Genomic DNA, 27,378 nt, shown 5'->3' on the forward strand with positions numbered 1-27,378 from the left:
CTGACCTAGCCATCACCCACGCTCTTACATCCAAGGACTACATCCTAATGGGCGATCTCAACTTCCACCTCGACAACCCAAACAACAACTACACCACCCTGCTCGAAAACCTTGCCAACCTCAGACTCAAGCAACTCGTCACCTCACCCACTCACTTGGCCAGTAACACAATTCTTTCCAACAGCAACCACGTCTCCATCAGCCACACCATTGAACTCCAATGGACCGACCACCGCTGCATTCGCTCCAATGGACCGATCACCGCTGCATTCACTTCACCTTAACAAACCCACCGGTCGCCACCACGCCCCACAACGTCCCTGCAGAAAATGGAACAAAGTCACTGAAGCCCAGCTCACCGTCAGCCTCAACACAACGCCCGCCCCCCCAATCCGACGACAACCGCAACACTGCAGCACACAACCTCCATGAATGGATCACTGACTGCGCCAACACCCTTGCTCCCCTCAAGACACCCCACTACAGAAGCACAGCCAAGAAAGCAAACTGGTTCACCCCGCACTCAAAGAATCAAAGCAGGTCTGCAGACGTCTAGAGAGGAAATGGTGCACCGGCAAGACCCCCGCTAATTATAAAACCTTCAAAAACACCATCAAATATCACCACCAGTTCATTAGGACCACCAAAAAACTCGCCCTGCAACAACGCATCAATAAAAACGCCCACAACAGCAAGGAACCATTCACCGTCATCAAAGAGTTCACCAACCACAACTCCAACTCTACCGACATCCCCTGTCGCAAGAACTCTGTGAAAACCTTGCAAACTACTTCCATCGCAAGATCACAGACATTTACGACAGCTTCACTACCCAGGGCCCTCCCACGACTCTCGCCCCCAGCCTGTCGACCGAAGCATCACCACGCCGCCCCACCCTCCTCCGCTGGCACAACATCACCAACAGTGAGACCCCTAACATCATGGCCGCCATCCTCTAAGGAGGACCCACCGACCCCTGCCCTGCCCACATCTTCAACAAAGCCAGCGACATCATCGCACTCAAACTCCGGCATACCATCAACCGCTCATTCTAAACCGCCACCTTCCCAGAGAGTTGGAAACACGCCCAGATCAAACCTCTACTTAAGAAACCCACCGCCGACCCAACAGACCTCAAGAACTACCGGCCCCATCCCCCCGCTCCCCTTTCCGGCCAAAGTAATTGAGAAGGCAGTCAACAAACAACTCACCGCCTTCCTGGAAGCCTACAACATCCTGGACCCCTCTCAGTCAGGATTCAGAAGCAACCATAGCACCGAGACTGCCCTCCTCGTCGCCACAGACAACATCCACACCCTCTTTGACTGAGGCGAGACCGTAGCCCTCATCCTCCTGGACCTTTCTGCCACCTTCGACACAGTCTCACCCGACATGCTATGCACCCGTCTCCACAACGCCGGCATCTGAGACTCAGCACTGCAATGGCTCTCCTCCTTCCTCAGAACGCAGAAGGTCCGACCCCCCCCCTTTCTCTTGGAAGCCACCAAGTTTAGCTGCGGCATCCCCCAAGGATCCTTGCTGAGTCCCACCCTCTTCAACCTCTACATTGCCCCCTGGCTGCCATCGTCAGAAGCCACGCACTCAACATCGTCTCCTACGCCAACGACACCCAACTGATTGTCTCCCTCACCAACAACCCGACCACCGACAAGAACTATTTCTACGAAGGAATGAAAGCAGTCGCCGCCTGGATGAAAGATAGTTGCCTCAAACTGAACTCAAACAAAACAGAAGTCCTCATCCTCGGCTCCACACCCTCTGCCTGGAACGAGTCATGGTGGCCCACCGCCCTTGGAAACACCCCCACCGACCAGGCCCGCAACCTCGGCGTTATCTTACACTCGTCACTCTCAATGGACCAACAGATGAGCACAGTCTCATCAGGTTGCTTCCACACCCTGCGCAAGTGGATCCCCACCGAAGCCAGAAGGACAGTCACCCAGGCCCTTGTCAGCAGCCGTCTCAACTACGGCAATGCACTCTACGCCAGAACCACTGCCAAGACCCGGAGAAGACTACAACGCATCCAGACCGCCTCTGCCCGTCTCATCAAGAACACCCTACAACACAGCCACACCTCGGCCCTTCTAAAAGACCTACACTGGCTGCCTATCGACAAGAGAATAACTTTCAAGCTCCTGACCCACACCTACAAGGCCCTATACGAAGCGGGACCAGCCTACCTCAACCACAGACTCTCCTTCTACACTTCCGGCAAACAACTCCGCTCCGCCGACCAGACCCTTACCAACGTCCCCCGGAAAACCACAGCCAGAGGAAGATCCTTCTCCCACATCGCCGCCAAGACCTGGAACGCCCTCCCCACCTACCTCAGGCAGTCCCCCCACCCTCTCACAGTTCAGGAAGGACCTCAAGACCTAACTCTTCAACTGATCCTCAGCACCCACCTCCCCCAGCACCTTGAGACCTTCACTGGTGAGTAGCCGCGCTTTACAAATCCTTGATTGATTGAAGGCGGTGAACAGGGATTATTTTAGCTGCCAACTAGAGACCCAATTTCTAACATCCGTGATTTAGTTTGAAGTTCTTCTCAAATATTAGGAAACTCTAAGTTTCAGAGAAGACCTAGTGACCATCTTTAACTGTTATGAACCTACGTGAGTAGCTGTAAATCAATGTGTAAGAGCTGCCTTGCCCCCAGAAGTGCGTCAGTCTCCTGACTGCTGCCACTTGGCCAGATAAGGCTCTAGACTCCACAGAAAGACTACAAGAAGCGTGTAACAAAGTAGTGGATGCAGTAACTAAGGTGTGTCCTTGCAAAGCAGATTGGAGAAGGATAAATGGTAGGAAGCAAGGTCTTTATATAGTGGATCAAAATGAGGTACACTGTGCAAAGAGTCCAGGCAGTACCCAGAGGTATCACAGAGACAAAAATGACATCCCAAATGCTCTCTTTTTGGGTTGTGTGGTCGAGCATTTAGACAGATCAGAGGGTAGTTCTAAGCATTTAAGGCACAGACTTCTATAGTAAGTGAGAGACACACTCAATAAAGAAATCTGACACAGTTATAAAAATAACACATACTTTTAAATACATTTTGATACCAAGATCATTAGAATCAGGTGAGTACTTTTTGAGTTATGAATTTTTATAGTTTTCAAAAGTCAACACTTTCAGGAAGCTGAAATGCAATCCTGTGGAGGCTAACAAAGATGGCAACAACTTACGGAACCAATCTTCTTGACTTAAGGGTGTTTTGGGGCACGGCCTGCAGAAACACTCTGGGTCCAACAAGTGGGCTCTGGTGTCACAATGTGGGGAGCTATAGGGGCACCCTTGTTTCTCCTCTTCTGGGTCTGGGGCAGACGGGTGCAGTGGAGTCCTAGGGCGTCAGGTTTTACCTCCTGGTCAATTGCGGTTGCAGGGGGTCTGCAGAAACAGTCTGCAGATGCCGTGGTGAAGCCCACAGCAGCTGAGCACAAGGTGGGCTTTTCTTCTGGTGGGCCTGGGGAGCACACTGACACCGTTGTCCCACTTTAGCACAGTCCCAATCCTCTAGGGGTTTTCTTGAGTGCCTCCGGAAGCAGGTTAGCAGCTCCTCTGCTGCAAGGACGTTCCCCCTGGCGCTTGGTGAAGCCTTGGCAGCTCTCCTCATTTCTTGGAGGTTGCAGCGATCAGACAGGTCAGTTGCTCCTCGAGGGTCAGGTGGAGCAGGCAGGCCATCAGGGTTGGCGCAAAGTCAGTCATGCTCTTTGGATCTCGGGTCCAGCAGTCTTTTTGTCCACTCCTTCTTTTGGATCCAGCTAAGATCTGAGGATCTAGTATCATTGAGTCCCTTAAATACTCAATTTAGGGGGCATTAATTGGAGTGAAGGGTAGTAGCGAATGGGCTACTTGCCATTGGGGTCACTACACACCTTAGATGACCATTTCCTGCGGAGTGTGGACATCACCCTAAACAGAGTTCCTAAATTCCACCACACACAAGGTGGAAGAATTTATAAACTGGTGTTCACTTGAGGCAGGTCACACTAGGGGTGTTTGCAGTCTGTCCAGGTGGCAGATGGGCCCGAGGCAGAGGGGTTGGCATCTTCCTCTGAGGAAGGCCAGTTCTGCACACTATCATCAAAGAAGCTACCATGTAGCTGAGAACTTGTATTGACCAGTGTCCTGTGCATCTATTTAAAATGGCTTCCCTGTACACTTATTGTGTCTAAGAATCAACACACATAGTAGAGGCATATTTGCTCTATGTCCTCACTTTTAATATCATACACCTTGTCTCAAGGCCTGCTGTAGGTCTGACTTACAGATATTACAAACAGTATTTATGGGACATGGCACACAGTTGTGCTCCATGTTGTGTTTTCAATTTTGGGAGCACCTTGTCATGCAACCTGAATGAGGTTGGTGCTGGGTTCCTCGGAGTGGCCCAAATTGTGCTGCAGCTCTGAGGGGCTCTCTTCAATACCCATGCCCTTGGTACCAGGGGTACCATTTACTAGGGACTTTTAGGGGACTGAAGGGCCAGGTGTCTTGTTTTAGGGGAGGAACACTGGCACAGGGGGCCTGGTTAGCAGGCACCCAGTGCACTTCAGTCGAAGTTGCATCTAAAAACCAGGCAAAAAGTGTGGGGGGGGGGGGGGGGGGTTTACGGCAACCAGAACCCAGCTCAGTACAATAAATATTTGCAAAATAAATGAAACACCAGCTATTTAGATCGCCGCAGGGAGATTTCTGAACGACACTTGGGGATAGCAGACCCATCTAAGAATGCCAAGCAAGTAGTAGCAGCTGTTTTTGTCTAAGGGGTGCCATCTACTGCGTAGTGTTTGTGTGGTTTAGATGAGTTCTTTGCAGTTGTAAACCGCTTTGTGAGTGATCAGGAAAAATTTGGAAGATGACTGAGGAGAGGCTGATGGCTCTGCATATGTAATATTTTGGGCCTATAGGAAGAGGAAGGAAGGGCTGATGCAAGGGAGGAGGGGAGGGCAGGTAATAGATATGGGAAGAGGGAGGAAGCATATGTGAGGTTGAACTGATTGCATTTAATGTGGAGGGGATGAACTCTGGAAGAACGAATGCCCTAACAAACCTAACCTAATATATCTTCCTCTAGGTTAAGGGACGGGCAGTGATGCTACAGGCTTGTATTATGTTCCAGTACAGCCAACACATTACCTAGTTACCTTTGCAGTATCAGGAAAAAAAGTAGATTTGTCTGAGCTAGTGCCTGTACCATAGGAAACTAATTTAGTCCTCTGCTTTTGCATCAGTTGACTCCCCAGAATTGAAATAGAAATACAGTGAAAATCGAAATGGTATTAAATGTGGAAGGGGGCGCTAGTTAATCATAGTGCCGCTTCATGTACTGCCTTTGCTCATCATAGTCTATTTTAAACGTATTTCTGAAGTATTTACATCCATACCTTTTGCTGATGAATCAACATTATTGGATGATTTTAAAGGACAGTATTAACGGAGTAGAGAAACCCCTTGCTGTACCATGGGTACTCGCAGACATCTTCCCAGGGGCCAAAATGTTTGGTCGTGGTGTGACTGAGGGCCGCACTGATGGCAGCAGGTGGTGTGCGTGGGGCAGAAAGAGACAAATAAAGTGGATGTAGGGGAAGTGAACCAGGTACATCCAGAAATGGTTCTACATGTTAATGAATTAGACTTGTTGAATTTTGAAGAAACATTATCATATTTTTACACATTTGCTGCAAGATGTCTTTATAAATGAAAGTGTTCCTAAAGTTAAATGGTGCAGGACACCTTAGATACTTCTTTTCTTAAACAGCAATGAACCTGCCCTAGAGGTAACAGCCCAGTGCCTCTGTTAACCAGGGCCTGCACATACAGGCCAGGTGGTGCTTCATGCGGCCCGAGCCGTATTTTGAGTATCACTGTTCTATATTATAACTATACAAGGTGAGACAAACAACAATTTTTTTAACTTTTCTGGAACATCTGTGGGTTCAAAAGTAGCAACATCTAATGCAAAAACATGAAAATAGATACTCACTAATTATGATGAGAAAATATTTAAATATTTGGTTCTAATTCCGAAATGATGTAGGGGGCGTAAAGTAAGGGCTCACCATCATAAATAGATTACGATTTACACATGAAGAGGCAGATACATACCTAATATTATTGAGGATTTCGGAAGAAAGCTTCAAAGAGATTTGAAGAGTAGCAGGAAATTGAAGAGGGTATTTCTAAAGAGCTGATATTCCAGACACATTTTGGAACAAATAATTGGAACATCTGAAATTTGCTTAAACAGATGTAGTTTGATAAAACTGAACTGACGATTAAAAAGATCTCTACTCAAATACATAACAAAACCTCTATGCCAGTTTGGGGAAGAAAGAAAGAAAAGGATGTCGTCGGCATACAGCGCTATCCTATCTGATAGCCCCCACTCGAATCCCTGCACCTGAGCACCCATCCTCACCCAGACTGCTAGGGGCTCTATAGGTAGAGCAGACAGCGGGGGGATACCATGCACAGCCCTGTCGCCTCCCTCTCTGCACTGGAAATAGGTCCGTTCAGGTGTCAACCACACAGGCTGATGCAGTTAAATCTGTTTATAATAGTTTGAGAGAGACCTTCGTGTATTTTATGTATAACAACAACTTACCACTGAATAAGGTTTAAAATAATTTGTCAAGTAAAGAACTGTCTTGAGATTCAAGTTAATAATTGTTGCTTTGAGTGTACTACTGTACTTCCTTGTCTGCTCAGCTAGCTACCTCTGCAAAGTAGCCTCTTTCTAGCATCGTTACCCCAATTTTTGGCCTGTTTCTCTTTGTCAGTGTGTTTTTGCCTGTCTGACTGGGATCCTGCTAACCAGAACTCCAGTGCCTATGCTCTCTCTACTTACCAAATTTGTCACTACAGTTTAGTGACTCCATATTCCAATTCTAATTGGCACACTGGACCCCCCTTATAAGTCCCTAGTATATGGTACCTAGGTACCCAGGGCATTGGGGTTCCAGGAGATCCTTATGGGCTGCAGCATTTCTTTTGCCACCCAGGGGTTCAGACAAACCTTTCTTCAGGACTTCCACTGCAGCCTGAGTGAAATAGTGCACATACTATTTCACAACCATTTTCCACTGCACTAAGTAACTTCTAAGTCACCTATATGTCTAACCTTCTTTTACTGAAGGCTAGGTGCAAAGTTAATGTGTGTGAGGGCACCCTTGCACTAGCAGAGGTGCCCTCACGTTGTCCACGGCCAATTCCCCTATCTTCGTGAATGTGGGGATACCATTATAAGCGTGTAGTACATATATGTCAATACATATATGTAACTTCACTATGGTTACTCCGAATATGGCCATGTGAGGTGTCTAAGATCATGGAATTGACCCCCCAATTCATATCTGGTATGGGGGGGTAATCCCATGCACCCAGTACTGCCAAGCCGGCTCTCTGAGATTTCCACTGCAGCCACCTCACAGACAGGTTTCTTCCCTCCTGTTGCTTGAGCAGCTCAATCCCAGGAAGGCAGAACAATGCATTACCTTTAGGAGAGGGGCGTTACAACCTCTCCCATTGGAAATAGGTGTTACAGGTATGGGAGGGGTATCCTCCCAGAGCATCTGGAAATGCTTTGAAGGGCACAAAGTGTGCCCTCCATGCATAATCCAGTCTACACCGGTTCAGGGACCCCCCCAGTCCCTGCTCTGGTGCAAAACTGGACAAAGGAAAGGGGAGTGACCACTCCCAGAGTGTCCCTGGTGTTAGCCATCTTGGATTCGAAGGTTTGGGTACCCTCTGGAGACCTCTGAGTGGCCAGCGCCAGCAGGTGATGTCATAGACCCCTCCTGATAGGTGCATACCTGGGTAGGTAGCCAATCCCCCTCTCAGGGCTATTTAGGGTCTCTCCTCTGGGTGATTCCTCAGAATTGGTTTGCAAGATTCTTCCAGGACTCCTCTGCTTCAGCTTCTGACTGTCAGATCAACCACAGACTGCTCCAAGAACAGCTGTAACTGCAACAAAGTATCCGGGACGACTCCTGTGACCTGCAACTTCAGCTCTAGCCAGCATTTGCAACAGTTTCCAAGGTGTGCACGCTCTGAGGACTGCCTGTCTTCACCCTGCACCAGAAGAAACTAAGGAATCTTCTGTGGAGTGACAGAGTCACTTCCCTGCTTTAGCAGGCACCCTTCTGCGATGACAACCACTCTGGGACTCCTCTCCTGACGACGAGCGTGCTCCCTGGTGGTGGACCGATGTGACCCAGACTGTCCAAAGGTTCAGCTGTCCACATTTGGTGGAGGTAAGAGCTTGCCTCCCTGTGCTGTAACAGTACCCCTGTGCACCGCGTCTTCTGCATCTCCTTGGGCTTCTGTGCACTTCTTCCAAAAGTTCTTCCTGCACAGTGTAGCCCAGGTCCCCAGCACTCCATCCTGCGACGCACAGCTCCCTTAGTTGTTTTCCGGCGGCGTGGGACCCTCTAGTGTAGTGCTGTGACGACTGCACTTTGCATCTTCTTTGTCCCTGTCTTCTGGGACTCCCGTGGGTGCTGTCTGGTCTTCTGAGGGCTCTCTGAAGGGCTGAGAGCCCACTCTGTCTCCTCAGACCGAGTTGAGACCCCCAAGTTTCTCCTGGGTCCAGGCAGCTCCTTTTTGAAGCAAACCGCATACTTGGTTGAACCAAGGCTTGTTGGTGGAATCCAGCAACGCAAACAGCCTGCATCCAACAGCTTGACGTGGGACATCCCTTGCACCAAGCAGGAACCTGCAGCCATCTTCTTTGGTTCATTTCTGTACTTTTCTTCTAACTGGAGAATCCACTTTTGCACCTTCTTCCAGGTTGGCAGGGGCTCCTGTTCCTCCTGAACTCTTCTTCGGCTTCTGGACTTGGTCTCCTCTCTCCACAGGTCTTCAGGTCCAGGAATCCATTGTTTGTTGCTTGCAGTCTTGCTTGATTCTTGCATAAATCTTCATCACGACTTGTAGTCTGTTCTGAGGAAACTTGCTGTACTTTACCCCTGCTTTCGTGGGCTCTAGGGTGGGGTACTTTACTAATCTTTGGTGTTATCTTACACTCCCAGTGCCCTTCTACACTTTACACTTGCCTAGGGGGGAATTCGACATTCACATTCCACTATTTTAGTATATCGTTTGTCCCCTAGGCCCATTGCAATCTATTGTATTTTCTACTATTTGCACTATTCTATGACTGTTTACTTGCCTGATTTTGGTTACTAGTGTATATATTGTCTATAATACTTACCTCAAGAAGGAGTATTGCCTCTAAGATATTTTTGGCCTTGTGTTACTAAAAAAAACTACCTTAATTTTTGGTAACACTGAGTATTGTCTTTCTTGTGTATAAGTACTGTGTGACCATAGTGGTATCGCAGGAGCTTTGCATGTCTCCTAGTTCAGCCTTGGCTGGTCTGCTACAGCTACCCCTGGACAGCCTAAGCTGTTAGAACACTACTACATTTCACCAATAAGGGATAACTGGACCTGGTATAAGGTGTAAGTACCTTAGGTACCCACTACAAACCAAGCCAGCCTCCTACACTACTCCGAGAGAGTGAAATGCTAAAAGGACTACAGTCTTGGTGGACACTAATATTTATTGTTAACTTGCATCTGTGCGATTGATCCCATGTGACACCAGGATACGGGAAACACGCCTCCGCTGCTGCTTCAGGCTTCAGAATTCAAATGGAGACACCCGACCCAGGAGCTGTAAAGCGGGAAATATCTGAAAACCCACTATCTAAGGCACAGGTACAGACCTGGAAAGAGCTTCCTCTCTTTACCTTATGTGTATTCTTAGTGTATGTGCTATTACTGCTACTAACGCTTTCTGTCCTTAATGGGTATCTTTTAGTGTCTTTGCTATTATTGCTTCTAACACTTTCTCACCTTACAGAGTTAATGGTTATGTTTTAGTGTCATTGCTAGTGTTGCTACCACTGCTTTCTTGTGTCCATCACAGGCCAGGTCAAGGTTCGAGTGTTTGGCAGGAAACTGTATATGGGTCTCTCCTTACCAATGTAACTCAGTTGCTCACATCAGGTGTGAAATGCTCTGATCTCAGATCACATACTTTTTCAAAGCATGTGCACATAGCAGGCTGAGTACTTCTCCAGTTTGAGAACAGGTTTGGACTATGCTTGACTTGTAGTAAATAAATAATGTTTTCGGGATTGCTTGTTCATGACAACCGGGAGGTAGTAGCCTTTGGGGGTGTTGCAGGATTCCTTGTTTGCTTTTTAGCAGAGGTTTTCACTGTATGTTTCAGATACTACTGTTTTCTGGTGTTCCTGGCTCTTGAGCTCGCTACAAGACTATTTTGTAGGCACAAGTTGAATGCTGTTTTGTGTGTCTGGTCTTCATGAGTCACTGCTCTGAACAGTACAGTTTCCTGAGTGACTTGCAATGTTCACATATTTTGTCTTCACCATCTCCTGGGCACTGCCTTTTATAGAGTGCTGAGAGCGGGATTTGACAGGTCTTCCTTCAGAGTCGAAACACAAACCTCATATGAAATCCATGCTACTGAAGTTTTCATTTTTCATTTGTCTGAGTGTCCTATGCATTGCCAAGCCCTTTATTGACATACCAGCAGTTTGTGGCCACAGTATACCTCAAACAGGTGATGTACGAAACAAGGTTGATAAACTAGGGTGTTGTGTTTATCCTGGTAAAATTTGCATTGTCGAGCAGTGCAGCTGGCAAGATTTTGTCGAGAACAGGCCTGTTTGTGGTCGCGAAGAGCCCAAAATTTCTGGATTTCTCCTTTTCTTTTAGAGGGAGCTCACTGATGCCACACCACGTATCCATGACTTGAGGGGCACCTCTTGGGCATCAGTAGCTCACTTCAGCAGGGCTCAGGCCTGTCCAGTTGCAGGTCCAGTTAACAGGTCATCTTGGCAGATGCAGGGAGCCTCTGGAGGATATGTCCCTGTAGTTCAGAATAGGAGGTCTGTCAGCTGATCCTTGGAGTCACTTCAGCCTGTGATAAAGAGTACAGGTCCAGTCTTCCTTCTGAGCAAGCATGGCAGCAGAGTAGCAGGGCAACAAGGTAGCAGGCCTTCTGGTAGCAAAGCAGCACACCAGTCCTCCTTCTGTAGTATCCCCAGGTCCAGAGGTGTACTGAAGTGTTGGTTCTGAGAGTCCATTATTTATACCTGGTGCACACTTTGGCGGAGGAGTTTCTTGAGGCTCCCACCCCCCAGAGCTACCCAGTATGTGTGCGCTCAGGCAATGCTTATGTAATGTGCGAGTGTGGTAGTTTACAGCTCTGCCCCTCATCCCATCAAGTCAGAGATGGTACATCCTGCCAACATCTATTACCTCTTTAACTCACTGTCTGGTAGCAATACACAATGACCAGCGGCCTCAAAAAATATACTTGCCCACTCGCTATGGCGAGTCATTATATATTTGGTCAATCTACTTTTAGGCCCTATTTGCCCTTTTTGGCAAGTTGACAAAGAACAGGTGTTCTGTTCAGTCAAAGTGAAAAAGACTAAGTAAAATCTTATTCTTGTTACATTTGCTCTGTGTTCACAGATGGAAGCCAAAAGTCAGTTTGTCTTTTTTCATTCTGGCTGCAGAGTTCCAGGATTTTGTAAGGTGACCTGTCTGACCTGCTGTAAAAAATGTGCAATGAAAGGCTGTGTGGGTTTTTCTCGCACACAACATTTAAATAACTAAGTCAACTGTACAAACATTTCAAAATACATGCCAGTAGCTGTAAAAGACCATTTTATGTTCTTCAGTGTGATGAAAAAAAATATTTAACAGAATGAAAACAAGTAAGAACATTTTACTTGGCAATGTGCAAATGATAAATGTTTCCTGAAACCACGTTTTCACAGATTATTAACACACTACATAGTGTTTTCAGTAAAGCTGCAAGCGAGTAAGAAGGTTTGTGGACATGTCTTGGAAATGTACTGTCTGTATATGACGGTGTGCTATCACATCATGCTTTAGTAATATATGTATTAAAAGTGAGTGTTTAAACATAATCTGTGAAATACGTCTGCCCTGATGGCAGTGCTATTATTAAACTAAGACAAATCACGGATCATGTGTACCCTACATGTGGAAAAATTTCTTATTATACATGAAGCACATTTAGTATATTTAATCAAACAAAAGAGGTTTTTTTGTACAGCAGAAATGCTGAAGTCGCATATTTGAAGGTGCACTCATATGTGAGAATGAAGGAAAAGACGACTGTAAAATAAAATATTTGCCTAGGATCACACAATTTGAGACCCGTTTACTGGTCAAGTACATTACAGTCAGGTCAAGTAGGTTATTCAAGTTACTCGACCTGCATGTATAGTAACAATTTTATGATTTTTCGAGACCTGCAATAAATGAGACACACAGTCAAGAATAAAAGAAAGACCAATTAAAAAAAATATAACACTTTTTATATTATTTTAGACACCAAAAACCTTCAGAATTAGGTACTTACTATTCGAAATATTACTTTGCACAGTGAGCTCAATAAATCACACAAAAACACCCTTATGAGTTAATTCTTTTTAGTGGAAGAAGAGCATGTACTTCATATAGGTACTTGCATTTGTATCTCAGGGCTCCCCTTTAGGTGTTAGGGTGCTAGGAGTTCAAGGTCACAAGAACACCAGCAGTTTGCTTTTACCTGCCCCGGAGGTGTATGGGTGCAGAGGTGCTGAATGGGTCGGGTGTCTCCCGCATTGCATGGTTGGCGAAGAGGGGGGCCACCTAGAAACCAGCTGCAGAGGAAGTCTTGGGGACAAGTCCAGGAGCGCCCAGTGGAAGGTTCAGTTCATGAGGCTCCTCGGAGCAAGGGGGCACAGCCGATAGTCGTGGACCAGGACAGGGTGTGTGAGTGCAGAGGGTTGTGGTCAGTTGGTCCTGTGCGTCACAGGAGATCATGGTGTTTGGTTAGACCTGCAGAGGGGAAAGCAAAGCAGATAGTTGGGCCACTCATGTGGGCAGCCTCTTTGATTCCATTGTCCTTCAGGTGCAGATCATCTTTTTGTGGTGGTGGTGGTGTCTGGTCCAAACACAAGCAAGCCTTGGTGCTTGCAACTGCTTCGGTAACCCGAGTGTGCCCTGGTGCATGATGAGCCCTGGTGGGCTTGGCATCTCCAAACTTCATGGGGAGACTGGTCTGTCCTCCTGGAGGACGGTGATCTCCTCCTGGGTGACTGCTGCATCAGTGGACCCGGTGGACAGCAGATAGGCAGACCAAGTGTCGCAGTTGGTGGCTGCAGGGAAGCACTGGTTTATGGAAAGCTGGCAGCCCTCCGAGGCTTTTGGGAGATGCACAGCTGCAGGACTTGTCGGGATCTGGACGACTGTGCTGACAACAACAGGGAGGCACGATTTGGCACAAAAAGTCCAGGCTGGTCCATAGTTCTCATGTTGGTCGGCTCTTCCTTGTCCTCCTCCTTGACGCAGGCGAATCTGAGTTCCTAGTGTCAGGGGGCATCCTAAATACTCAATGTAGGGGAGTATCCAATGAGCTAGCTACCCCACAGGTGACTACTCCCCCTATATGACCACTTATTGTGGGGAGTGGGCACACAATGTCCCAGAATTCTTAATTCCACCAAAAACAAGATGTACCTTAGGAGTGTGACCACCCTTGTAGTACAACACACATATTTGCATAGCTACTTTTCTGCCTGTCCTAGTGCCAAATGGGCCTCAGGGGTCGCATATCAAAGGCATCAGTGACTTGGAAGTCCCCAGCCTTGGTTTGCAGATTCAATAGCCATTCTGCTGGCAGAAGTGATAACACCTTTCTCCGGAGCAGGCATTGCTTCTGGCCTCTGAGAGCATGGGCTCGCACCTCCAGGGGTTCATAAACTCGTCTGTGGTGGCAGGCTGATGAATACCAGTTAGCCAGCACAATATAGGACTTGTAGGTTTTCAGGGGGCACCTATATTGTGCCTTCTGGGAGCATCTCATAATAAATCTAATAATGAAAGCAGTATGTATTTATTAAGAAGAGGTGTTTGATACCAAACACCACATGTTTCAGTGAAGTTATTAGGTAGCTGGGTAACTGGTAACGACTAGTGCCCATTACATACCTTAAAATAGCTTCCCTATTCACTTGTAATATCTAGTAATCGAACTAGACATCACAGGGATGCCCCTGTGCCCATGCAGATATGTCCTCACATAAAATACAGTGCACCCTTTGTTAGGCCTCTAAGACCTGCTGTAGGAGTGACTTACATATATTGTATGCAGTAATTCTGCTGGCATGGCACACAATGAATGTGCCATGTTATATTTTTAATCATAGTTTTCACCATTCACATAGCCTGCAATGGCAGTCTGCATGCATTTATTATTTAATTTTTTTGGGTTGGAGTCCCTTAGGGTGACATAATCAAGTCAGCTTACAGAATTATGTGATTTCTGTGGTTCTAGCGATAAAAGAGGGTAGCACAGTTGACCTTCAGAATTGGCCTGACAGTCTTTAAGGTGTCTGTGCATTCAATTACTCCGTTACTATCCATTATTCTGTATTGCTAAAAGGCGCAAGAAAATTATTTCCACTTCAACACCTAGAAAATACAATATATGCTAAAGCTGCTTTCCTGTTCTGTGAGAATTAAAACATTCTATTAATCAACCAGTCTTCTTCAGAGCTTCAAACGTGCCTAAAAAGTTATCACAGCTGACATTTACTCCTTAAAGGGCAGCAAAATGGTGTCCCTTCAGAGACAGCTTGATTTTGCAAAAGGGGGCTAAAAGAGTTCTCACAGCACCTTGACTGTAGATAACAATATGGTCCACAATGGAAACAATAATACGACAATAATTTCAAACAGTGACTTCAAACCAATACCCTTACTATATTTAGCAAAACACATCCAGCGGTCTCATATCATCGCAGAGCATATTCTTTCACAGACCTGATCGAGGAGCATCTCAACTCAAGGAAGAGCCATCCCCCTAGGATGTTCTGTATTTTGTGACCATCAAAGTGGCACTTCATGTACAACTCAAAAATGGTCTGAATGTCTGGTTTCTTGATAAAATATTCTGCTTCTGATACCCCAAAAACTCTTCATCCACCTCCACCCCAGCCTGCTGTCTATCACTACACTTAGTCCCTCCCTCCCTTGAAAGGGTCACAACAATTGGATTATATGGCACAACCCAAAGTTACAAATAAATGCAGGGCACTTGTTAGTTTGCTTGCCAAGTTTATATTCGTGCACAAGAAGCTGAAAACTGCGGACCAGTCAACGGGCAGTGTGATGGTGGTTTGTGAGAAGTGTGGAATAGCCAAGATGGTGGTCATGATTCCAAATATACATAAAGGGGGGGAATGTTTGTGTGATAGAGGAGAGGTGTGAGTGGCATTACCGGATGATCATAAATAAAGGTTCTGTGTTTGGAGATTCATGCTCTGTTGAATTTATTTGATAGTCAAACGTTATGATCTATATCTGATATTGTCAATATCTGTGTTTCAGGCATCAGTTGAATTCAGGGACGTCACCATCTGTTTCTCGCAGAAGGAATGGCTTGATCTGCAAGAGCACGAGAAGGAGATCTACCGGAAGGTGATCACAGAGATCCACAGAGCCTTCAGCGTAATGGGTAAAGAGTTTTTCTGTCCCTCTTTGTTGCAGACGGTGAACAGCTGCTGTCATGTTAATCTAGGGAACCACATTGGAAACTGAGGAGTATTAGGATTGGTAGTTCAGACAGCTGCCTTATCACGGATACATCTTCCCATTTGAACACATCTCTGTGTTAATGTATATTGTGTGCCTGCTTTCAGAATTCCCTCAGTCCCTAGAATCCCTGTGGTTGTCTGAAGTCCAGGCTTGTCAGCCTGTCTTTTATGGATCCTTTTTCAAACACGCCGTAATACCTCAGGTAACATAATAATCTAGCTCTTAACTTTAGGTGTTAGGATTACAGTGTTGTGCTGCAAAGTATAATGTTTGCATATACCACAGCTTTTTTCAGGGTTCAATGGCTGTCATTCCAGTGGATGTGCCACCAGAAGGCCAAAGTCGGATCCTCCTCCCCATATCAGAAGAAAATCAAGTACAGTTTCAAGGATAAATTACAATTTTTGCTGGGGCACACAATTGTGCCCCAGCAAGGAACAGTATAAAAAATGCAGCAAGGAGCCCAAGGCTACTTTGATTTTTATTTCTTATCGTAATATATAATCTCTTTGGCGTATGACTCTTTCTTTGACACAGACACACACTTCTGTGCCCCAACAAGGAGTCAGGTGTTGTTTTGATTTTTAATTAACCTAATCTAAACTAAATCTGACTCCTCTCAGGGGCAAAGACAAGTGACAAAAAAGAGCTAGATGCTGTTTGCTTTATTTTCTGCACTAAGAAAAAATCCTTTGAGCTTCTGGCTGCTTCATGGGGCTCATGAACACATGTCTGTGTCACACTGAGAAGCTGGATGCTCTGTGAGTTTTCCTTAGTATAACAAAAATATCCAAACAGCATGTGGCTCCTTGATGGGGCACTGAATTCTGTTTCTGTGCCCAAGAAATTAGCTTGATGCAGTGAATCTTTTCTCAGACTAATTAAAAATCCAAACAGCATCTGGCTTCTTGGGGGGGGAGGGGTACAGATACACTCATGCCGATGTCCCAGTGAGAAGCCGCTTAAGTACATCAATACTTGATGAGTGGAATGCTTCATTTAATTCAACCGCAGACTTAATCTGGACCCCATTCCAGTACATCATTCTTTTGCTCACTGTGCCAAGTCAAACCGGAAGCAGCCATATGTATATCAGCTTTGGTTCTGCCCCAGTAGACATGGCCCCGCCACACTGCCTGGCACGGTTCCCTCTGAGCAGGAACACAAGCCTAAAAACAAGTCCAGACAGGGCCTGGCATCTTATTGGGTGTCTTTGGCCCATTAGGGAGCTGCACGCTGTTAGTCTTTATCCACGGTTTCGAAAACAATCCAGTCAGAATCACACACCTGGGTCTAGCTTCGTCTGGCACCTAATGAATCATATCAACCCCCTGGCTTTACTGAAAACTAGGTACCTTGAGGAGTGGATGTGTGTGGTTGCCACCACTTTTTCATACCCAGAATTTTCTGTCCACACCTAACATTTGTTAAAAAGAAGAAATGACTCAAAGCTCTGGAATTCGATGGTAGCATAAAAAACTCCCACCATCAGGTGTTCCCACGGTGACTAGATGGGACTGTTGTAACTGACAGAAACAGAGTAAATTTGTATCCATGGGAAGTCTGTGTCAATGTGATCTTCACTCGATTATAGCTTTGTCCTATTCCTATCCCATGCATTGGGCACTCCTATATATGTGGTGTTGTTTTTATCAGAGAAGTTTAGTGACATTGGTTCTTAGAACATTTGCCATTTACCTGAATTTCTGATTTTTTGGGAAAGTGAAGAAATTGTGTATGTTTTACCCATACTTTGAAATTGACAGGGGATTCTGGGTAATGGACCATGTTGGGATATCTGCAGACCATATCACTATGGATTCTCCTGTGTCTGTAGCTTTCTAAAATGCCTGGGTTGCTAGGCTTCCCTAGGTGCCTTCCCACTCCAAGCCCAAATACTGCATTCATGCCCAATGCGGAAACCATTTTCTGGTAACTTGTGTGTGGATCTCTGCTCAAACTCATAGAAAACCCACACATCTGCCAACCCAGCTCTTAGAAGACCTAGGGCAACACTGACTTGGGTCAAGCACTGGCAAAGATGTGTTCGTGTATGAGGAACGCTGAACAGAACTATCATGTTTTTGGGTGAAAATGCTGAAAATCTGGCAAGCGTTTTGTTCAGCATGGTATCTCGGCCAGCCAATCAGTATAAAGGTGGTTTCAGGCACATCGATAAAGCCCTTATGATGTGTAGATGTGGAAAATCTGATTATGTTAGGTTTCCGCACATCCCAGTGATGACCTAAGGATAGGCAGCCTAGACTAGCATTTCACTTTCAGTCGCTTTCCGAAGTTCCCAAATGTACTGCACCCAGTTTATCATCTGTGGGCATTTCGAATGTATAAATAACATACATTTTGAGCACCCCCATGCTCAGGAGACCCAGAGGTGCAAAGTTGTGGATTATTCCTTGGCAGTGATATGCTCTGGCAGGAGGAAGAGTGCCAGACTGTGATGGAGAAGGAGGTCTGGTACCCAGCGATACAAATTGTAGGCTGCGTAGATTTAAAAAACATATGGTTATGGTATGTTTCCATACTGCTCCGGAGTGCAGCCTAAACTGACATTTTGCTTGCAGTTTTCTGCACCCAGTTTAACACATGTGGGTACCTTGAACACATAAACCCCCATTCGTGTGTTATGGCACCTCACATCTGGTTAAGTGCCGAGCAGGAGCCTGGAGGGAAGTGTCACGTCTTGGAAAGCAGTTTGCTAAAGTCTGACAAAAGTCATGTTCTCTGCACTAGGAGATTCCTTAATTCATACATAATTAGAAAACATAAGGCACCACAAGCAGTGACTCTGCCAATATTTTATTACCTGCACGAAAAAATTTATAATTAATAATGCAGGCTGCTTTTCCATACAAAACCCTCATATATTTGGTATTGCTGTACTGCAGACATTCAGGGCAACATCTTGGCTAGCTTTCCTGAATTCATGTTTGTAGATTTTAGAAAAGGAAAAAAGTATTGAGAACATTTGTTGATAACATAAAAATAAATTCACATTTTCAGGTCTAGGTCTTACTTACTGCTTACTGTATACAAAGAGTGGGTTTTGGGCTAGTTTAAGACCATTTTTCTTTCTTCTACCAGCCTCATCATTCTCTAGCTTGAGACTTTAATAAACCCCTTCTTTGGTTAGTGAAGTAAACATCTAAATGGCGCCAGCTGCTTGAGAGTACCCTTCGGCCCCTGCCAGAGTGCCTGCCTTACTTTACAATCTTCCCTCTTGATCTCTTTTTGCTGGCTTTAATGTGCTTATGATGCACCCTGTAGCAAAGTGGTCTGCAAAGCCTCCTCAGGGGGTTTGCAACAACTGAGAAAATCAAATATTATTAATTAACAAATTATTAAAGTGTATATAAATAAAGTGGCTAAATGAGCAATTGAAATTTAAACATACTGTACATATCAAGGCATTTGAAACTGGAGGCTAAATACGTAGGGTAGTATCCTCAGATTGATTCCCTGGAGCAGTGCATGTGCATCAAACAGAATATAGTATGGACAAATGTGTGGCTTCAGTTGGCTTTAGAAAAGCTCCAACCTTTCAATTATTATTTTTTTCATTTAGTTGTGTTTGCAAATTAAATAAATTGTTATCGTTTGTGTATGTGTTTGAATGCTTGTTTCTTTATTTGTTTTTGTGTTGTTTTGCGGTTCAAATCTTCAACTATGTTCAGACCGAGTTCCTCGGCTTCCAGTAATGATTCAGTGGTGGGGGCGGGGTGTGTTCTCAGATTACAATAATTAGTCAGTGGGGGTCCCTGGGTTCCATTAATGATTTAGTGGAGGTCCACAGAAGTCAAAAGGTTAATAATCACCGTCTTAGCACTTTCAACTGATACTTGTAGGTTTTGCCAATGCATGTTCTTTGTATCTTCAGGCTGCAGTAACAGATTGATGCAAGGTTTGCACCAATACATAGCCCTGAATGTGCAGAAAAAAGGTATAATTTGTATGAGTGCACAAAGAGACAGCAGAAGTGAATGTATTTAAACAACCTAATGTTGATTGGAAAAAAACCTTTTGGCACAGATACACACAAACAGCCTTGCATTGAAAAATGTAAAACTTTGTTGTGAAATGGTTCTCTTCATATCTCTTCAATAGTCAAACCCCTGATCCCAGCTTTGTATCAGTGCATCTCAGCTCTCCCTGCAGTCATGTCTCAACATAATCACATAAAAATCAATATATTTTATTTCAGTTTTGACAACCATAAAAGCACGTACAACAGTACAGCGTATCGTAGATTGGACATACAGTATTCTTTCAGATCTGCAAATCTAATAGGCAGAATAATACAATTTGGTAAAAACCAATAAACCAATTTCATCTTGCATACTAAAAGGTGGTAATAACCATGAACCATAAAAGGACCCGTAAGTAATCCTCCAAATGGGTGACCACATCAGTTACATATAGTGAAAAGAGCATGGGGGCGAGTATGCTCCGGTGGTGGACACCTTTATTGACTCTTATGCAGCCAGTAAGCTCACCGTCTTGGTCATGAGTTTCTTGGTGTAAGACGTATGATGATAATCAAAACTTCAGGGGGAACTTTGCTGTTCTTCAGGACCTCCCATAGTTTGCAGCGGGGAACGTATCGAAAGCTGATTTAAGGTCCATAAATACTAGATAAAGATGGAATTTTTCAAGAATAACTGTCTTCCAGTAAATGATTGTAGGAGGCTGGACTGGCTTGTAGTGAGTACGAAGGGGTACTTGCACCTTGCACCAGGCCCAGTTATCCCTTATTAGTGTATAGGGTGTCTAGCAGCATAGGCTGATAGATAATGGTAGCTTAGCAGAGCAGCTTAGGCTGAACTAGGAGACGAGTGAAGCTCCTACAGTACCACTAGTGTCACTTGCACAATATCATAAGAAAACACAATACACAGATATACTAAAAATAAAGGTACTTTATTTTTATGACAATATGCCAAAGTATCTCAGAGTGTACCCTCAGTATGAGGATAGCAAATATACACAAGATATATGTACACAATACCAAAAATATGCAGTATAGTCTTAGAAAACAGTGCAAACAATGTATAGTTACAATAGGATGTAATGGGGACACATAGGGATAGGGGCAACACAAACCATATACTCCAAAAGTGGAATGCGAACCACGAATGGACCCCAAACCTATGTGACCTTGTAGAGGGTCGCTGGGACTATTAGAAAATAGTAAGGGTTAGAAAAATAGCCCACCCCAAGACCCTGAAAAGTGAGTGCAAAGTGCACTAAAGTTCCCCAAAGGACAAAGAAGTTGTGATAGGGGAATTCTGCAGGAAAGACACAAACCAGCAATGCAACAACAATGGATTTCCAGTCGAGGGTACCTGTGGAACAAGGGGACCAAGTCCAAAAGTCACAAGCAAGTCGGAGATGGGCAAATGCCCAGGAAATGCCAGCTGTGGGTGCAAAGAAGCTGCTACTGGACAGTAGAAGCAGAGGATTCTGCAGGAACGACAAGGGCTAGAGACTTCCCCTTTGGAGGATGGATCCCCCACGCCGTGGAGAGTCGTGCAGAAGTGTTTTCCCGCCGAAAGACCGCCAACAAGCCTTGCTAGCTGCAAGTCGTGCGGTTAGCGTTTTTGGATGCTGCTGTGGCCCAGGAGGGACCAGGATGTCGCCAATTGCGTCTGGGGACAGAGGGGGCGTCGAGCAAGACAAGGAGCCCTCTCAGAAGCAGGCAGCACCCGCAGAAGGGGCGGAACAGGCACTACGAAGAAGAGTGAAACAGTGCTCACCCGAAGTTGCACAAAGGAGTCCCACGTCACCGGAGACCAACTTAGAAAGTCGTGCAATGCAGGTTAGAGTGCCGTGGACCCAGGCTTGGCTGTGCACAAAGGATTTCCGCCAGAAGTGCACAGAGGCCGGAGTAGCTGCAAAAGTCGCGGTTCCCAGCAATGCAGTCTGGCGTGGGGAGGCAAGGACTTACCTCCACCAAACTTGGACTGAAGAGTCACTGGACTGTGGGAGTCACTTGGACAGAGTTGCTGGATTCAAGGGACCTCGCTCGTCGTGCTGAGAGGAGACCCAGGTGACCGGTGATGCAGTTCTTTGGTGCCTGCGGTTGCAGGGGGACGATTCCGTCGACCCACGGGAGATTTCTTCGGAGCTTCTAGTGCAGAGAGGAGGCAGACTACCCCCACAGCATGCACCACCAGGAAAACAGTTGAGAAGGCGGCAGGATCAGCGTTACAGAGTTGCAGTAGTCGTCTTTGCTACTTTGTTGCAGTTTTGCAGGCTTCCAGCGCGGTCAGCAGTCGATTCCTTGGCAGAAGGTGAAGAGAGAGATGCAGAGGAACTCTGATGAGCTCTTGCATTCGTTATCTAAAGAATCCCCAGAGACAGAGACCCTAAATAGCCAGAAAAGAGGGTTTGGCTACCTAGGAGAGAGGATAGGCTAGCAACACCTGAAGGAGCCTATCAGAAGGAGTCTCTGACGTCACCTGGTGGCACTGGCCACTCAGAGCAGTCCAGTGTGCCAGCAGCACCTCTGTTTCCAAGATGGCAGAGGTCTGGAGCACACTGGAGGAGCTCTGGACACCTCCCAGGGGAGGTGCAGGTCAGGGGAGTGGTCACTCTCCTTTCCTTTGTCCAGTTTCGCGCCAGAGCAGGGCTAAGGGGTCCCTGAACCGGTGTAGACTGGCTTATGCAGAAATGGGCACCATCTGTGCCCATGAAAGCATTTCCAGAGGCTGGGGGAGGATACTCCTCCCCTGCCTTCACACCATTTTCCAAAGGGAGAGGGTGTAACACCCTCTCTCAGAGGAAGTCCTTTGTTCTGCCATCCTGGGCCAGGCGTGGCTGGACCCCAGGAGGGCAGAAACCTGTCTGAGGGGTTGGCAGCAGCTGCAGTGAAACCCCTGAAAAGGCAGTTTGGCAGTATCAGGGTCTGTGCTACAGACCACTGGGATCATGGGATTGTGCCAACTATGCCAGGATGGCATAGAGGGGGCAATTCCATGATCATAGACATGTTACATGGCCATATTCGGAGTTACCATTGTGAAGCTACACATAGGTAGTGACCTATGTGTAGTGCACGCGTGTAATGGTGTCCCCGCACTCACAAAGTCCGGGGAATTTGCCCTGAACAATGTGGGGGCACCTTGGCTAGTGCCAGGGTGCCCTCACACTAAGTAACTTTGCACCTAACCTTTACCAGGTAAAGGTTAGAAATATAGGTGACTTATAAGTTACTTAAGTGCAGTGGTAAATGGCTGTGAAATAACGTGGATGTTATTTCACTCAGGCTGCAGTGGCAGGCCTGTGTAAGAATTGTCAGAGCTCCCTATGGGTGGCAAAAGAAATGCTGCAGCCCATAGGGATCTCCTGGAACCCCAATACCCTGGGTACCTTAGTACCATATACTAGGGAATTATAAGGGTGTTCCAGTAAACCAATATAAAGTGGTAAAATTGGTCACTAGCCTGTTAGTGACAATTTGAAAGAAATGAGAGAGCATAACCACTGAGGTTCTGGATAGCAGAGCCTCAGTGAGACAGTTAGTCACTACACAGGTAACACATTCAGGCACACTTATGAGCACTGGGGCCCTGGCTGGCAGGGTCCCAGTGACACATACAACTAAAACAACATATATACAGTGAAAAATGGGGGTAACATGCCAGGCAAGATGGTACTTTCCTACAATGATCATAAACCTAAATACTTGGTCTATAGGACCTATTTGGTTTCTAAGCCCCCTTTGTAGGTACGAAAAGTCTTCATGCTCCTCAATCCACTGACCTAGTTGGAACAAGATCTGTCTGCTGAAAACCTTCTGGTGAATCCCTGGGTCCTTTTTTATGGAGTGAGACAATTTTGGCTGTTTTCCAGCCAGGTGGAATTTCCAACCTCCCAATATCAAATTAGTTAATTTGTTTAAGTAAAGAGACAGGTTTTCGATATCTGACAAAAAGGGATCTCCAGGGACTCCGTCCAGTCCTGCAGCCTTTCCCGAGGCTATGGCCTTGATGGCCCTCCGAGTCTCATTTAGTCCGGTATGTAATGTGCTATTGGGGGTTTGGGATACAGGTAGTCTTTACCCTCCATGCACCAAGTTGACCGGGAGCCATACAGATCTGAAAATATCTGGACCAGGTCTCCAAAATGTTATTGTCTGTGATGCGGGAAGCAGGGCACCGTCTCTTACTTTCCACTAAGTACCAGAACTGCCTGGAGTCTTTGTGTACGGCAGCTGCATGTATGTCTTTCCAAAGCTGCATGTCCCATTCAAGATGTGCCTTTAATTTGGCCACCTTGTAATGTTTCCTGCATTTTTTGATGTTGTCAACAACACCTCTCCTAAGAGCTTTACACAAGTTAGGTTTGGCTGTGCTACAATCCCCTTTAAACCAGGTACAACCTGGATAAGCAGGCTTGGGCTTAAGTGCATGATGATGCGTAAAAAAAATCCCAGGAAATTGAAAACATTTTACTGGATTGTGGCAGATAACCACAAGCTATCCTGCGATAAGAGTTTGCTGTCTAACTCTGCGGTAGGATCACGCAGGGCCCTCGTCATCTTGTCCCTGAGCTCCGGCCGGGCAGCTACTCTAGGCCACCTAACCCTTCTCCTCTTGTTGGAGGGCACAAGAGTTATTGACAGATAGGGAGGGATGGCCTGTGGCTGCATGGAGATATCACTAAAGGAGCAGTGTAATAATGGCCCACCAGAGAGAGAGGGCAAGTAGTATGTAGTCAATCATACTGGAGAAACCAGGGTAGTTAAACGTGTGTGGAGCTGTTTGGTCCTAGAGGAAGTGGCCATTACAAGCCCTCAACCCGAAGGAAATGGTAAAAGATGCTAGCTGGTATGCAGCTCCAGTCCAGTGCTTAACCAGGAGGGGCTTTGGCCTGTAGGAAGCCCCAAGCCTTCTCCGCCTCAGAAAGGGGGTGGGTAGAACTATCTAGAGGCTCATATGTTGTGTTAAAATCATCTGCAATGATCAGTTGTTACAAAGGAATTCCTGTGAACAGTAAGGTGTTTCATAGACTGTGTTTTACCCCTCCCCTAATCCGACGATTCTAAATGTTGTAGATATAAAATGTGCTGGAATTCTCCCATGTAATTGCAATGCCTAAGAGATGATGTGCGGCATTGTTGACTGGACAAATCTTCACCTTTAAAGTAGTTTGAACCCAGAGTAAGAGGCCACCCGCTGGGCAGCCCCTCCCATTGCATTGTGCGACGGAAAAGAAGTTAACGAATCCATCCCAAAAAAATAGTTAAATGCTCCAGGTTTCCTGCAAGAGTTAAATATCAAAACGTCTATAAAGACCCCTATTCAGGATCACTGAGCTTCGATTTTTTGCCAACCACTTTCCTGGATAATAAATTAAAAGGGGAGGACTTCTCGGGGGTGGCATAGTGTTGGGTGGAAGAGCATAAGATCATGTTGAGGACAGTGCAATCCTGTTTGAATAAAAATTATGGGCTTCCCTTATGTGATGTATGAATCAGGGAGTCCCCACCTTCGTGCACGCACTGGGGCAACTTGGAAACCCCTACCATGTACACATGACTTAACGTTCCCTGTGCTGCCTGCCATTAGGTCCCCAGTCTCTGGCTCTTTGGTGAGTCCTGGCTAGCAGGAGTATTGGCCCTCTATTTGCCGTTAGTCATGCCAGATCTGCAGGGAACAAAAAGGGGGGAAGGAATCTCAGGTTGGTGTCTTGTACGGGGCATCAGTACATATGTTCTGCTGAGAATGGGTGGCCCTTTCCTTGTATATGTGCTTTGAACTAATATTCTCCCTCCTGTTTTGCTCATCTATCAGAGCTGTAGAAGTGGGTGGTAAGTTTTCTTGGATAGACCTGTTTCTGGAGTTAGGTGTGGCAGATTTCATTTCACCTAGCTCCACGGTCAGTGATGCCAGTTGGCCCGTCAGAGCTACCACCTTGTCACAGAGATGCTTTACCAGACTAATTAGGTCAGCCTTCTCCATACTACTGCAGCACTGAGTAGACTTGCTGGTGATATTTATGCGTGGTGGTGCAGTCAAAGTGGCACCGTCAGTGGTTCTAACAGCATCCTCCCCATCATATAAGAAAGGGGGCAGTGTTGATAGTATGGCAGATCTTTTGGCCCAAGTAGGTATGGGGGTTTGAGCCCCTGTGTCATGTGCCTCAGCTGTGGGGACATCTGGATGTGGATTAAGGGCACACTGCGTGCCTTCGAGCACCACAGCATCCTCTGCAGTGGCTGAATAGCTTTTGTTGGAGCTCTGATGTTTAGGTTTTTTCACCTGACAAAGATGGGAGCAGTCTTGTCGGGCACTTTTGGATAGGACTGGCTAGCTCAATTTTCTCCTCCCAGCCATGTCTCAACCTCCCCAACCGGGGTGTCTATGTCGTCAAGGGTTGTTGAACTTTGGGGCTTGTCGGACGTAGTAGGAGAAGTGTGTTTAGAACTTTTTTTTTCTTCCCCAAAAGATATCTGTGGCTTTGCACTTACCCATGCCTCCCAAATGGGCCAAAGTGATGGAGCAAGTGGGCAAAAGGGCTAGAACCCCAGGGGAGCAGGAAGGGGAAAAGATACTGACTCGCAGTGTGGTGCACAATAGAAATTTGGCCCCAACAACAACCGAGGAAACAAATAATGTCGGTACACAGCAACCAGAAAGGCACCGAATGTTATATAGGCAGTTCAAACAATAGTAATGCCAAACAAAATGAGGGCAAAATCAGAGGACTCTGTCCTTGGGGTCCACGTCTTCACAGTAGTCTCTGGATGGAGTTTGCTCTTGAGTGACCCACCGAGTCATTAATTTGACATAAAACTAAAAGACGAGGGGTAAAGGTCCAAGAAACATTCCCCCACCCCTGATGCAAGACTCCTTACACAGTTTGGACATCTGTGGGGGTGTCAGACATCGGCTTAACGGGGATGTAGTATTGTCTTACCAAATATGAACATAAGGCCTCGGATTGCAAAGCCAAGGGGGTGGCCCTGCCTCTTCGTGGTGCTGACGGTTGCAGAATGCCTAAATAGCGCTCTGCAGGTGTCAGTAATCCCAAGGGCCTCATCCCGGGGCATGAGGCAAACTGCGACACACAGTCCCTGATGTGAACTGTTGCTGGCAGAGATGAAGCAAGGATAGAGGTGTCTGTTTTTCAAGTAAAGAGATGTTTTAATGGATTGCAACAGATCTTGCACAAATTTTGCCAGATATTCATGTGATTATAATGACAAATGACCATAGGGAGAACAGAGTTGCACTTATACCAGACTGTTATACTAGGCTTGCTTTGGCTGAGGGATTGTGATGGTCATTCTCTCTTACACATGCACCCCAATTTGTAAAAAGTGTGAATCTTGACTTTGACAGTGATTGGTGTGGTTTGCTCAGGCTCCGAAACCTCTGATCCCATATTGAAGGGACAGTGCATAAGGGTCTTGAAACAGCTGGCATGCATGCTGATCAGATAATGTACATATTTGTTGTTGTTTCCTGACAGGCTACGCTATTGTGAACCCTGGGATTGTATTCCGTATAAAGGCAGAAGAGCAACAGCTGGGTCTCAATGATTCCCTGGACATGTGTGAAACAAGATGTTCTTCTGTGACCCTGAACAGTAAGTTACTTGTTTGCGGGCGCACCGTAGCATTGTAGGCTTGAATTGCTAAAAATGAGGTGGAATGCGTAAGTGGTAGCTGGAAAGGC

The 27,378-nt window shown here is 46.1% G+C and overlaps 1 protein-coding gene across 3 annotated transcripts in view; it reads left to right on the forward strand.

Annotated features, from left to right (window-relative positions):
* LOC138295217 (zinc finger protein with KRAB and SCAN domains 4-like) overlaps positions 1-27,378 on the forward strand; it is a 74,167-nt gene that overhangs the window by 24,069 nt on the left and 22,720 nt on the right. For 2 of the 3 annotated variants that reach the window (XM_069233392.1, XM_069233391.1), the window contains 3 exons: positions 9,636-9,748; positions 15,473-15,599; positions 27,173-27,289. In XM_069233392.1, coding sequence (XP_069089493.1) covers positions 9,683-9,748; positions 15,473-15,599; positions 27,173-27,289 — 310 coding nt within the window. In that variant the 5' untranslated portion in view covers positions 9,636-9,682. The remainder of the gene's footprint in view (positions 1-9,635; positions 9,749-15,472; positions 15,600-27,172; positions 27,290-27,378) is intronic. The other variant, XM_069233393.1, reaches the window with a different exon arrangement.

This window comes from Pleurodeles waltl, chromosome 5, assembly GCF_031143425.1.
Source record: "Pleurodeles waltl isolate 20211129_DDA chromosome 5, aPleWal1.hap1.20221129, whole genome shotgun sequence".
Taxonomy (NCBI): Eukaryota; Metazoa; Chordata; class Amphibia; order Caudata; family Salamandridae; genus Pleurodeles; species Pleurodeles waltl.